General features: G+C 31.0%; 1 protein-coding gene across 1 annotated transcript in view; it reads left to right on the top strand.

The window, feature by feature from the left end:
• Positions 1-11,429, top strand: part of LOTGIDRAFT_167132 (hypothetical protein) — a gene marked incomplete at both ends in the record, with an annotated part of 13,486 nt that extends 2,057 nt beyond the window's left edge. The window contains 17 exons of the mRNA XM_009064617.1: positions 2,050-2,115; positions 2,237-2,321; positions 2,577-2,656; positions 2,945-3,049; positions 3,392-3,475; positions 4,003-4,107; positions 4,389-4,532; positions 4,838-6,773; positions 7,974-8,395; positions 8,633-8,755; positions 8,903-9,004; positions 9,445-9,633; positions 9,877-9,984; positions 10,129-10,233; positions 10,454-10,616; positions 10,878-10,978; positions 11,343-11,429. Of these exons, the coding sequence (XP_009062865.1) occupies positions 2,050-2,115; positions 2,237-2,321; positions 2,577-2,656; positions 2,945-3,049; positions 3,392-3,475; positions 4,003-4,107; positions 4,389-4,532; positions 4,838-6,773; positions 7,974-8,395; positions 8,633-8,755; positions 8,903-9,004; positions 9,445-9,633; positions 9,877-9,984; positions 10,129-10,233; positions 10,454-10,616; positions 10,878-10,978; positions 11,343-11,429 (4,005 nt within the window). The remainder of the gene's footprint in view (positions 1-2,049; positions 2,116-2,236; positions 2,322-2,576; positions 2,657-2,944; positions 3,050-3,391; positions 3,476-4,002; positions 4,108-4,388; positions 4,533-4,837; positions 6,774-7,973; positions 8,396-8,632; positions 8,756-8,902; positions 9,005-9,444; positions 9,634-9,876; positions 9,985-10,128; positions 10,234-10,453; positions 10,617-10,877; positions 10,979-11,342) is intronic.
• Between the last annotated feature and the right edge of the window lie 1,063 nt (positions 11,430-12,492).

The following is a 12,492-nucleotide window of genomic DNA, read 5'->3' as shown; positions in this document are numbered from 1 at the left end:
CGTAGGCCTGAAAGAACTATGAGATTGAGTTTGTGGCAATTCCATTCAAAAATCTGCCCCACCCCCTTTACTGTGGACTGTGCAAAAATTGGCCATGTAGGGGCTTCGTCTTTGACTGGCCAGTCCGCCATATTGGATATCCATCACTGGCCATATTTTAGAGATAATAGGAATAAACAGCATTTTTCCGCATTGTACTCTTAAATATGCTAGATTGGCATCTTAGGACCACTCTGGAACCAAAAACTTTCTTCATAATTCCTAAGTAAACCATCGGAAAAAATTGGCCATTTATCAAAAATTGGCCATGTATAGGCTGTATTGACTGGCCAGTAACACAGTTAGGCATGGAAATACCATTATGTTGGAATTTTGGATATATTTAGAGATCTGAAGGCACTATGTGATTGAGTTTGTGCCAATTCCATCCAAAAATCTGCCTCACCCCCATTACTGTGGACTGTGCAAAAATTGGCCATGTAGGGGCTTCGTCTTTGACTGGCCAGTCCGCCATATTGGATAATCGTCACTGGCCATATTTGAGAAATTATAGGAATAAAGGGCATTTCTCCCTATTGTACACCTAAATATGTTAGATTGGCATCTCAGGACCTCAATGGCACCAACAATTGCATTTATAATTCCAAAGGAGACCATTGAAAAAATTGGTCATTCTTCATTATCCATATTGGCTATCCGTCACTGGCGAAAGAAATGTTGAAAACTATGTAATGATTCTATTCATTACACGACTTTTTAGAGGCTTTATTTGAATAATAAAATGAATTACAAATTTTTCGTTTTTTGATTTAATTACAACAATTACAATCAATCCAAAAAATTAGTGTATCCATCGGCCACAAAAATTGGCCGACCACTGAAGTAATGACGAAGTGTCAATTGACATTGCCTGTTGCTTTCGATCAAGGGAGACAACTTGTACACAGGTCGATTGTCAAATTTTTAATTTTGTCGAGTTAGTTTGTCGATCAAGTTGGCAACAGCCTTAAATGTGTTAATGTAACATTACAAACAAAATCTTTATGATCATACAACGGTTTTGTAAATGTTAAAGATAGAAAGACAGTGTTATGAATGATATTATTTTGATGTGGTCCGACAAAAAAATGCGCTCTTCAATAGTGAGGTAAAATTACATGTACACGTTGAAACTTCCGGTATAAACATTCAAGCATATCATACTGAACAAGCATACACTCTATTATTTATTTATCTCTGTTATTTTCTTAAATATAAACCTACTTTGAAAACGGTTACCTCACAATAAATCAATGGCTGTAAGTGTTTTATTTTTTTGATCAACGTATCAAGGTCAATTTTCAGTAGATAATGTCAGCAAGTGAAACCAGTCCACTCCAAACTAAAGGAACTTCATTATTTCAAGTTCAATAATTTCATAAAAAGTTAATTTTTGTTATTTAATTGCCTTCTCCCTCAGTGCTTGCCTGATCTTTATCTTTATCTATATACGATGAATGGTTGCGATAGGGATATCAGTTTTAAACTCATTTTAGACTGCTAGAGTAAACTTACGGGATACACAATAAATTATGTCAAAAATCTAATAATAAGTTTTTGTAAGTTCAGACTATACCATCATATACCCATTGTGACTGTTGCACAGTTGTCAATTACTGTTACTTCACAGATAGCGTTAATGAAGGTAAACACTTGTAGACCTATGCTAAGACCTACTGTCTGAGCAAAGTAAAAAGATTTTTGAATTTTATCTATTATTTTTATGAGAATTGGAATTTCAGCCTCGAGATAGTACTGTTAGTCTTAAAGTGTCTTTGCACTGATCAAATAAAATTTATTGTAATTTTACAATGAAAAGAAGCACATTTCTCTGCTAGAAATTTCAACCCAAAACGTTCCAAATTTTAGCTGAAATCGCAAAGACATTTTAAGACTAACTGATATTCCAATTACCATAAAAATAAGAGAAAAAACTCCAAAATTTTTTTTTACTTTGCTCTGATAATAGAGTGACATTTCAAAATCTACTACAAATTACTTTATTTTCAGGATTCTCAGCCACAGGAGCCAAAGGATGATGGAGGAGGTACTGGAAAAAGTCCAGGGGGCTCAAAGGTTGGTTTACAAAGTTTAATTTCTTTACAAAATTTTGTACTTTATAGATTTATCCTTAAAAACAGATCAAAAGTGTAGAAATCAGTTTTGGTTGATACTATGTTTTATATTTAATTTTCAGCTTGATTCTTTGCCTAAAGAAGATTTATTAAAATTTGTTAAAAAACAGATGATAATATTACAAAAAACCAGGTTAAAATGTGAAGGTAATTATTTATGTTGTTTTTGTTTAGTTTTAATTGATAAATTTTTCTAATTACTGGTATCTTCTTTACCAACTGATATCAGTTTCACTTTCCAAAAATAAAATCTGATGTCCTCATCTAATGCAATTTAACAAAGTGTAAGTTTAGACTATTGCCACTTCTCACATATAGTTATTTCAGAACTAATTTCACAACTAATTTTTAAACTTCCTTGTTGTGCTTTAGTTAAATTTGTAAGGTATATTTTTTTACTAGAATTGACTAAAAAGATCACCGAGGTTGAATCTGCAAAGAAAGATACAAAATCAGAAGATGACTCATCTAAGAGAATTAAGGTATGTTTTATGTGGCCTCAAAGAGATAGAAGTTTTTTGAAATGCTTTTAATTATAAAACCATGTGTTCATTGAAAGAATTTTTTGAAGGTTGAAGGTATTTTGTTATTAAAACTATAATTAATGAAACTTTCCTTTTCTTTTGTTAAATATGTGAACACTGAAAGCCTCTTTTTTCTTCACAAATCATATGCTGATGTGTTAGATCTCATTTGATTACTATTGAGATAGAAAATAATATTCTATTATTCCTATTTATTATCTAGCATGAATACTTTGTTCTGTACAGGAATTAGAAGAAGAATTAAAAGACAGTGAAGAAGGTAGACAAGAAGCATTAGAAGCTTACAATGCTGTCCAACAATCACAAGAATCAGCTGCTGTACAACTTCAGGTACATACTAGATTCAAGATATATTTTAAATGGCTTTCTTAATATTTAATAGGGGATTGATATTTTTATAAAGTTATCTGTCAGTGTAAGTATGAACATTGAATGTTTTTGACTGTGATTTATTTATTTATAGTATTTTGATGTAAATAACTACCTACAAGTTTATCAAATTATGCATTATGAAAAGGATTAGTAAACACTAAACTGGCTTTGTTTACTGTATATTTTACTTATTTATGGATAGTATATTTAGATTCATCTATGAAATGAATATGATATTGTTTTTTTATTGCATAAGATATGAATGTACTGTCATTGATATTCATGACTTCATTTTTTCAGAAATTACAAGAAGAAATTGAAAATGTTAAGAAAGAAAAAGAACTGATATGTGATAAGTTTGTTAAATTTGAGAAAAAGAATAAAGTAAGCCTAATTCTAACAAATTTATATGAAATCAAGATATGAAGTAATTTTTGCAAAATAGCTTTGGTGTCATTTAGATATATATATTGGATTGTATTATGACCGTTATTATCTCTAGCCATTAAAAAATATTGGATGGGTTGTTAAGTGAGTTATACCACTAGTCTTACAGTTGAGGGTTTGATCTGTGCATATGTCTAAATGATATTTTGGGATTCTTCGTCCAGGTTCATCCCTTTCAGTTAAGCTGGTCACAGGAACTGACATGGAAAAAGCATCCAGTTGTACGAATGAGACAGTAACCCAAGGCCCCGTATGTGACAGACTGTACATTAAAGATCCATTAGCACTAAGAAATTAAAATGGAATAAGCTTATGCTGCTGGTCTGGCAAATTTTATCTCGTTACACACTGTATGGCCTTACATTTCCTGGTTAGTCCAATCTGTAGGAGTAAAGTAAGACATGAAATTTGAATTAAGTAATTAGATTTTGACTTGTGGATCATCAAACTTTTTGAAATTTTAGGAATTTCTAGAAGAAATAGAATGTTTACAAATGAAAAATGAAACTTTAACATCCACATTACAATGTATGCAAGAAGAACAACAGTCTTTTTCAAAATCTAATAAGGTTTGTAATTTTTAAGATGAACTATGAAGCTCCCTATTATTTAAATTGTGCCACTAAATTCAACATTCTGCTATGTACAAGCATTTTCTTCCCATATGCGTTTTGTTTAGTGTTAAATTTGTTGATTAGTTTGGCTGTATATTAGACTGTAATATGCTAAAAGATGAATAGATATCCAATTATTTTCTCTTTGGCCATTTATCCAGTTTTCTATGATCTTATTCTGATAGAGGTCACTAGTTTTGACTATTTTTGTCTAATTTGCTATTTTTTTATCTCAGAAATTGGAAGAAGAAGTAAAGACATTAACAGAAGAAAGGAATAATCTAGCTGATCAAATAGATAGTCAACATGATAGCCAGATACAGTCTGATCAACAACTAGAATATGATACAAAAATATCTCAACTAACACAACAATTACAGGTTAGTGGCCATTAGTGGTAGACTGTCTGACATTATGACTCATGACTGATATCAAGAAACATAATGATATTATGACAAGTTACTGATATATGACTGATATCACAACACATGACTCATTACACTATACATGACTGATATCACTATACATGACTGAAGTCCTTGTACATTTCTGATACAACGTAACAGTATGAAGCTCATTGGTGGTTTATTGTAATTAAAAGGTAATATTGCAATTAGGGAAAGACTTAAACTGTTGTCTGTCTTTGATATTTCAACATCATTTAGAATATTACTTTATTTTCCAGGAGTATGAAAAGAAACAGATGTCAGAAACAGAAGAAAAAACTAAAGTAGCAGAAGATAAAAATATTCTAGAGCAGGAAAATGTAGATTTGAAAGAAAAATTACAGAAATTGGAATCAGAAGTGGTTTCTCTACAAGAGGTTTTAGAAGATAAAGATAAGAAATTATATAAATTATCTGAAAATGAATCTCAAATGAAGGAACTGTCTGAAAAGTTGGACAGTTTGAATTCAGAATTGACAAGCAAAGAGGAAGTTATCAAGGAAATGTCGGGTGAAAAATATGAAGCGCAAATACAAATATCTGAATTTCAAGCCAAGTGCCTTAACTATGAATCTGAATTAGAAAGATTGGAATCAGTGGTCAGTGAGAAAGATGAATATATTAATAATTTGAAACAGACAAATTCTGAGGCGTCAGATCTGAATGCTAAAATTGAAAGTCTGCAAACAGAACTTACAACTACTAAAGACAATTTATTGACTATGACTAAAGATGATGAAGAATTGGTTTCCATAAAGAATGTTCTGGAGGAAGAATTACAGCAACTGAAAGAAGAGCTGGAGGTTTTGAAAAAGTCAGTCCAAGAAAAAGATGATCACATTTCTGATTTGACAAACAAGATAGAAGAAGATAAGTCTATAAGTGCAGAAAATTTTACCAAAACTGAAGAAGACAGTTCAAATGTGATGAAATTGGAGTCTGAGTTGGAAAGGTTACGAGAAGAATGTGCTGACGTGACACAAAGGAGTTCCAAGCAGAATGAAATGAATTTGAGTTTGATAAAGCAGGTTGAACAAATGGCTACAGAGTTGTCAGAAAACAAGTCACAAACTGTAGCTGTACAGATTCAATTTCAAGAACTCTTTGAAGAGACCGAAAAGCAAGAACAGATCATTCAAGATATTGGTTCTGAAAAATCTGCTATAGAGATGAAATTGCAGGAAATGTTTGAAGAAATTGAGCACAGGAAAGAAACAGAGCAAAAATTACGAGAAAATATCTCAGAGCTGAAATCAGTTGGTGATGTCATATTGCAAAAGATGGAGGATGGCCCAGATGTCAGTGCCAAAAATACTCAAACAGAAATATCACTGGAACATTGTGAGTCTCAAACTGAACAGGTACTGGAAAATCCACCATCTGCATCAGAAGCTGCTGAAAATGATACTCAAGAAAAGGTTGTAGAAGAATCAATGGAGAGATCAAATGCTGTTGGTCTACAAGCTGGAATGAATGAAGAAAATGTAACCAATTCTGCTTCAGACAACAAAAATTATGAAGCAGAAGTGAAAGAATTGCTAACTGAAAGAGAAGAAATGGAACAAGAACTACTAGCTACCAAACAAAGACTAGCAGAATGGGATGATCTGATGCACATGATGAAAGATGAGAAGGAACAGCTGGCAGAAGAATTAGAAGAAGTTGAAATCCGTGAACAAAACTGTAAGAAGGAAATGGAGTTCCTCATGTTGTCACTACAAGAAGCTCTGAGTGAAAGAGACAGTTTAAAAGATGAAGTGTTTAAAATGCAAGATGGTGATGACAGTGTGGTTCATGATATGAAAACTGCTGTAAAAGAAATCATTGAGGATAGAAACAGACTGCAGTCGGAACTTGATGCTGCTTACATGAATAAAGGAGATGAAGCTGTCAGGATTGAAGGCTTCAGAAGGGAAAAGGAGGAAGCCATTGCTGAGAAGGAAACCCTTGAAAGAGAAAAGGAATCTTTAACTGTCATAAATGAATTAGCTGTTGAGAAAGAAAAACAGCTGCAGCAACAGATTGAAGATCTTCAGTTCCAATTTGAGGAAGATGAAGTAAAAATATCATGTCTTGAAAAGGAGCTCCTAGAGGCTAAGGAAGAAATTTCTTCAAAAGAGAATGAAATATTGCAGCTGAATTCTAAGATTGAAGGAATGGAAAGTTCTGTAACAGGTGCAGTAGAAACTGTCAAAGAAAGACAAGCCTATGTTATTGAGATGGAAAGCCAGATATTGGAACTATCTAATTCTTTGACAGATTCCAAGAAAAAATATGAAGAGGTCAAAGAACAGCTTGGCCTTGCTAATTCTGACAATTCCGAAAGGGCTGATTATTGCCAGAAGATTGAAGAACTGCAAAACTCCAACACAGAATTTACTAACCAAATCAGAACACTGAAAAATGAATGTTCTCAGGCTAAAGATGAGAAAGAGGCAATTGAAGCAGAAAAATTCAAGATGGCTGAAGAAATCCAAACTCTAAACGGTGAATTGAATCAATTGAAGGCTGAGAAAGAAAGGAAAGACAAAGAGTTTGAATCTAATATCCAAATTGTTGATCAGATGCAAGAACAACTGACTGTCTTGACACAAAATGTTGATGATTATGAGACTGAAAAAAGCAAATTAGAAAAAACTGTAGAAGATAGAACTCAACAACTGTTGGCTGTTGAGGAAGCTATGAAAATAGTCCAGGAAGAACGAGCAACTGTTGAGAAGGAAATGTCTGAGAAGCTGGAAAAAGTAGGATTAGAGTTCCAGGAATTGGAAGAAAAATTCCAGAAATCTCAAACTGAAAAAGAAGTTGCTGAACATGAAGAAATTAATCTGTTGAAAGAACAAGTTGGCAAATTGCAAGAAGAAAAACTGCAAGCAGAAGATAAGTATATTTCTGTACAAGAAGAACTGACCAAAAATGTTCACGAATTAGAAGAATTCAGAAACCATAACAAAGAACAAAATTTACAAATGTCTTCTTTGATACAGGAAAAGGAAGCCATTTTGTCTGAAAGTTCCAACACACTACATACCGTTTCTGCAAATGAAAATGTCATTGCAGAGCTGAAACATGATATTACTCAAAAATCTGAAGAAATTCTGAAATTACAAGAAGAAAATGCTGGGTTGAATGATAAGTTGTCACTTCTGCAAGAAGATCATCAGAAACTGAATGATCAACAGACAGCAGTTTTAAGAGATCTGGAAACCATGACAACAGAGAATGAAAACTCTTCTGCCAGATTTGAATCTTTGGAACAAGGTGCAGAAATACTGGGCAAGAAAATTACAGAATTGAAAGACAATCTAGAAAGAGTAGAAAAAGAAAGAGATGAGGCATTAGATGGTTTAAAAAAGAGGGACCTTGAAACCACAGAATTGGATAGTAAATATTCAGAAGCTGTTCAAGCTTTGGCTGAAAAGGAGGAAACATTAAAAGAATTGGCCTTAAACTCCTCTGAAAAAGAAAGTAATCTTGTTCAAATTCTGGAAGAAGGAAAGTTGCAATTGGAGAATGAATTGAAGAGCTCTGAAAACATGATAATGGATCTTAAAGACAAATGCAATGAGAAGGACAAAACATTAGAAAAACTTAATAATGAAATTCAAGAATTAAGAGAAAAACTTTCAGAATCTGATGAAAAGAATGGTATAGATTCAAATAGAATTCAAGATCTTAGTGATAAAGTTGTGGAACTAGAAGAATCACTCCAGTCTTTGAATGAAGAGAAACAACAACTTTCTATTCAACTACATGAAATCCAAACAAAAACTACTGAACAAACACAACAAGCCAGTGTAAGTGTTTTTTTTCTGTTACCACTGTTTTGTATATTTACACATATGTTGCATTTTCATCTTTGTTTACATGCAATTCAAGGTAAAATCCATATTATTCTTGTCACATTTCTTTTAATGGATGTGAAATAGTTATGTATATATGTGCTAGTTTTATTAGGTGAAAATTTATCATTTTCAAATGCTGTTGTTATGGATTTTTGTAAAATTTTTGAAATTGATGTTTTATATTTTCAGCAATCTATGAATAGTGAAGTGGAAAATTTCAAAGTAATCCTGAAAGAAAAAGAAGAATTATGTGTCAAATTGAAACAACTTGCTATCAAGTCTAAAAAAGAAACTACTGATACCAAAGCAAAGGTATGATTATGTCTGATTGGCAAAAAGCCATGTATGGTATTGGTATACAGCACTGAACTTATTAAGATTGATGATGACTTGTGTGTAAAAAGCGTTTTTTTCCCTTGTTTGAATAATAAACTCAACTTTTATTTTATATTGTTTCAGCTGACCTCGATGAATGAAGAATTTTCTAATTTACAAAAAGTGAAATTAGAATTAGAAGAAAAGATCTCACAGTTACAAACTCAGGTAGAAGAAACTAATCAGGTAATGATCTAATTTTTCACTCTTTTGATAATAGGTGTTGTGTGATACCCACAGGTAAAAGATAGAGCTACTTTTCTTCCAGTGTTATCTCCTACCATTTCCAGAGTTTTGGATCTGCATTTTAATCTTATTTCCATCCCCATCATGAGCATCTTCACAATGCCAAGCTATTACAAGTTTCATCTTATACCTTGACTGAAATAGACAGTCCTTGACAGAAAGAATGTAAACATAATGACTTAGTGTAATTCTGTCGAGGTCTCTGATCAATGATTAGCCATATTCACTAGCATACAATCCAATCAAATCACTGCATTTGTCAATTTTGTGACACTAGAAAGATGGCTATTGCAGTCAAGGTATAAAACGAAGTTTGTAATAGCTTGACATTGTGAAGATGCCTACTGAGAGTCCTATAACTTCTGCATTATATATTGTAGAACCAGGAAGCAAGTCAGTGTAATGTTGATGCAGAAATGAAGAGGATGGTAGACAAAGTGAATCAGTCTGAAGTTGACATGATGAAAATGTTAGATCAGTTAACAGAGTCCAGACAACAGTTAGCAGAAGTGAAAATAGAAAATGAAAATTTACATAAAGAAGTGGAAGCACTATCATCTGATCTAAAGGTAAAGACTTAATTACTCAAATCTAGCTTGACTTTAGTTATTTTGATATACTGAATTGAAATAGAGTTTATTTTGGCCATTCCATAGGGTTACTCTGCTAAAATTCCAGCAGTAAAGGGATCTGTAACTTTGACATTTTTTAGCCCGTTGAGCCTTGTTTTGCCAATATTTCAAAGTAAAACAATCATGGTTATAATTAGTGTATGACTTTTGTCGGTACTTTACTATTTTGTTGTTTTGTAGAGTAAAGTAAGTGCCATTGAAGAAAGCTCAAACAAAATAAAAGAACTAAAAGCTACAGAATCAGCATTAAGCATTCAATTAACTGAAGTAAAGAAAGAAAAACAACAGGTAAATGAATGATTTGGTATTTGATTCTTAAGCTGCACTACTGAAATTTAATTTCATATGCTTCCTGAGATGCAATCAAATTTTCAATCTTCTTGTGTCCCATTGTCATGCATTAGATTCTTTTTTCTATTGCTATGGTTTTAGGTTGAGAATAAACTGGTGGAAGAAAAAACAATTCATGAAAAGAAGGTAGTTGCCATGGAAACAGAAATAAAAGAATTGAAAGATAATCTTGCATCAGCTAATAAGGTTTGTACATGTATATAAGGTGATATCTTATCAGAGCCAAACTTGTAACATTTTGAATGACACACTGGATGAAAAATGGTTTGGGTCATACAAACATAGTTTTTGTTTAAGTAATGTGAACTTCTCAGGGCTGTAATTAACATATGTTTGACTATAACAGTGGATTTTTGTCATTTAACTATTCAATCAATTATTATTTAGTAAATGTACTACTTTATAGAATGCTAGTCACAGTAATATGATGGATTTAGAAATAGCTGACTATGAGAGAACAGTTCAGACCTTAAATAGTAAAGTTGAAGAGAAAGATAGTAAGATAGTAGAACTCACAAATGAAATAGAGAGATTAGAAGAACGAATTAAAACATTCCAAGAACAAATTGGTAAGTTTCAGAATATCTGGAGATTTATTACAACAAAAAATCCAAGATCAGCCTGTTAATGTTAATGATCATGGTTAATGTTCACCATCTTATAAATAGTTACCAACAATTTCAGTCATTTCGCTAACTTACGAAAAATTCTCCATTTTGTATAGAATGGGGCATATCTTATCGCGATTCACTGATATATCATACCAGTGCTAATCGGCATTGTCCCAATGATTCTTTCAGACGTTGTATTTTGTATGTATATATTTGTAGAAAGTGTGGATGAACAGAGGCTACAATCAGATGACAGAGGAAATAAATTAAAACAGTTATTAGTTAAAACTAAAAAAGAGTTAGCTGATGCAAAGAAACTTGTAAGTTGTTTGCAATCATAGTTTAATTCAAATGAAGCTCAAGATAATGTTGTGCCTTATACTTGAATCTTCTTAGGATCGTAAGTCATTTATAAGAAAGGCATGTTTACAAAATCAACCAATCAAAAGAAGCTTGGGGATTTTTATTATTTAAAAGTGACGTTAAAGGTATGCCCGCTTCTACCGATAAGCTCAGTAGGTTCGCATCAATTATTAGGTCACTGAGATCAACTGTTCAAACTTTGTTTCAGGAAGGATGTCACAGGAATTAGAATAATTAATAGTTTACTTTATATTTAATCTTGTAAGAAATTTATATTCTATTCTAGATCAAAACAATATTTAGCAAAAGTATATTTTTTAGGAATCTGAACAGAGGTCATTTGATGCCCAGTTAAAAGGTCAAATGGAACATGTTAATCAGGTTGTTGAAGATCAGAAGGTAAAGTAAACTATGTACAACTGATTATTTAAAGTTGACGACTTACCTGGTGTCATAACTATACAACTGAATCCCTGTATAATCCAATATATTCATTAAACTAAATAATTTTGAATCACGCTTAGAAGAAAGTAAGAAAGAAATTCTGAGCCAATGTAATGAAAATATTTTCATTATTCTGTTGTTATGTAATCATTTAATTTGAAAAGAGATAATTTTATTTGTAAAGTAATCATTTAATTTGAAAAGAGATAATTTTATTTGTAAAGTAATCATTTAATTTGAAAAGTAATCATTTTATTTGTAAAGTAATCATTTAATTTGAAAAGAGATAATTTTATTTGTAAAGGAAACATTTAATTTGAAAAGTGATAATTTTATTTGTAAAGTAATCATTTAATTTGAAAAGGGATAATTTTATTTGTAAAGCAAACATTTAATTTGAAAAGAGATAATTTTATTTGTAAAGTAATCATTTAATTTGAAAAGTAATAATTTTATTTGTAAAGTAATCATTTAATTTGAAAAGTAATAATTTTATTTATAAAGTAATCATTTAATTTGAAAAGTGATAATTTTATTTGTAAAGTAATCATTTAATTTGTAAAGTAATCATTTAATTTGAAAAGTGATAATTTTATTTGTAAAGTAATCATTTAATTTGAAAAGGGATAATTTTATTTGTAAAGGAAACATTTAATTTGAAAAGAGATAATCTTATTTGTAAAGTAATCATTTAATTTGAAAAGTAATAATTTTATTTGTAAAGTAATCATTTAATTTGAAAAGTGATAATTTTATTTGTAAAGTAATCATTTAATTTGAAAAGAGATAATTTTATTTGTAAAGTAAACATTTAATTTGAAAAGTAATAATTTTATTTGTAAAGTAATCATTTAATTTGAAAAGTAATAATTTTATTTGTAAAGTAAACATTTAATTTGAAAAGTGATAATTTTATTTGTAAAGTAAACATTTAATTTGAAAAGTGATAATTTTATTTGTAAAGTAATCATTTAATTTGAAAAGATGATAATTTTATTTGTAAAGTAATCATTTAATTGAAAAGTAA

This window comes from Lottia gigantea (genome assembly GCF_000327385.1).
Source record: "Lottia gigantea unplaced genomic scaffold LOTGIsca_64, whole genome shotgun sequence".
Classification (NCBI taxonomy): domain Eukaryota; kingdom Metazoa; phylum Mollusca; class Gastropoda; family Lottiidae; genus Lottia; species Lottia gigantea.
The sequence above is the reverse complement of the archived record's forward strand: the minus strand, read 5'-3'. Positions and strand labels throughout refer to the sequence as shown.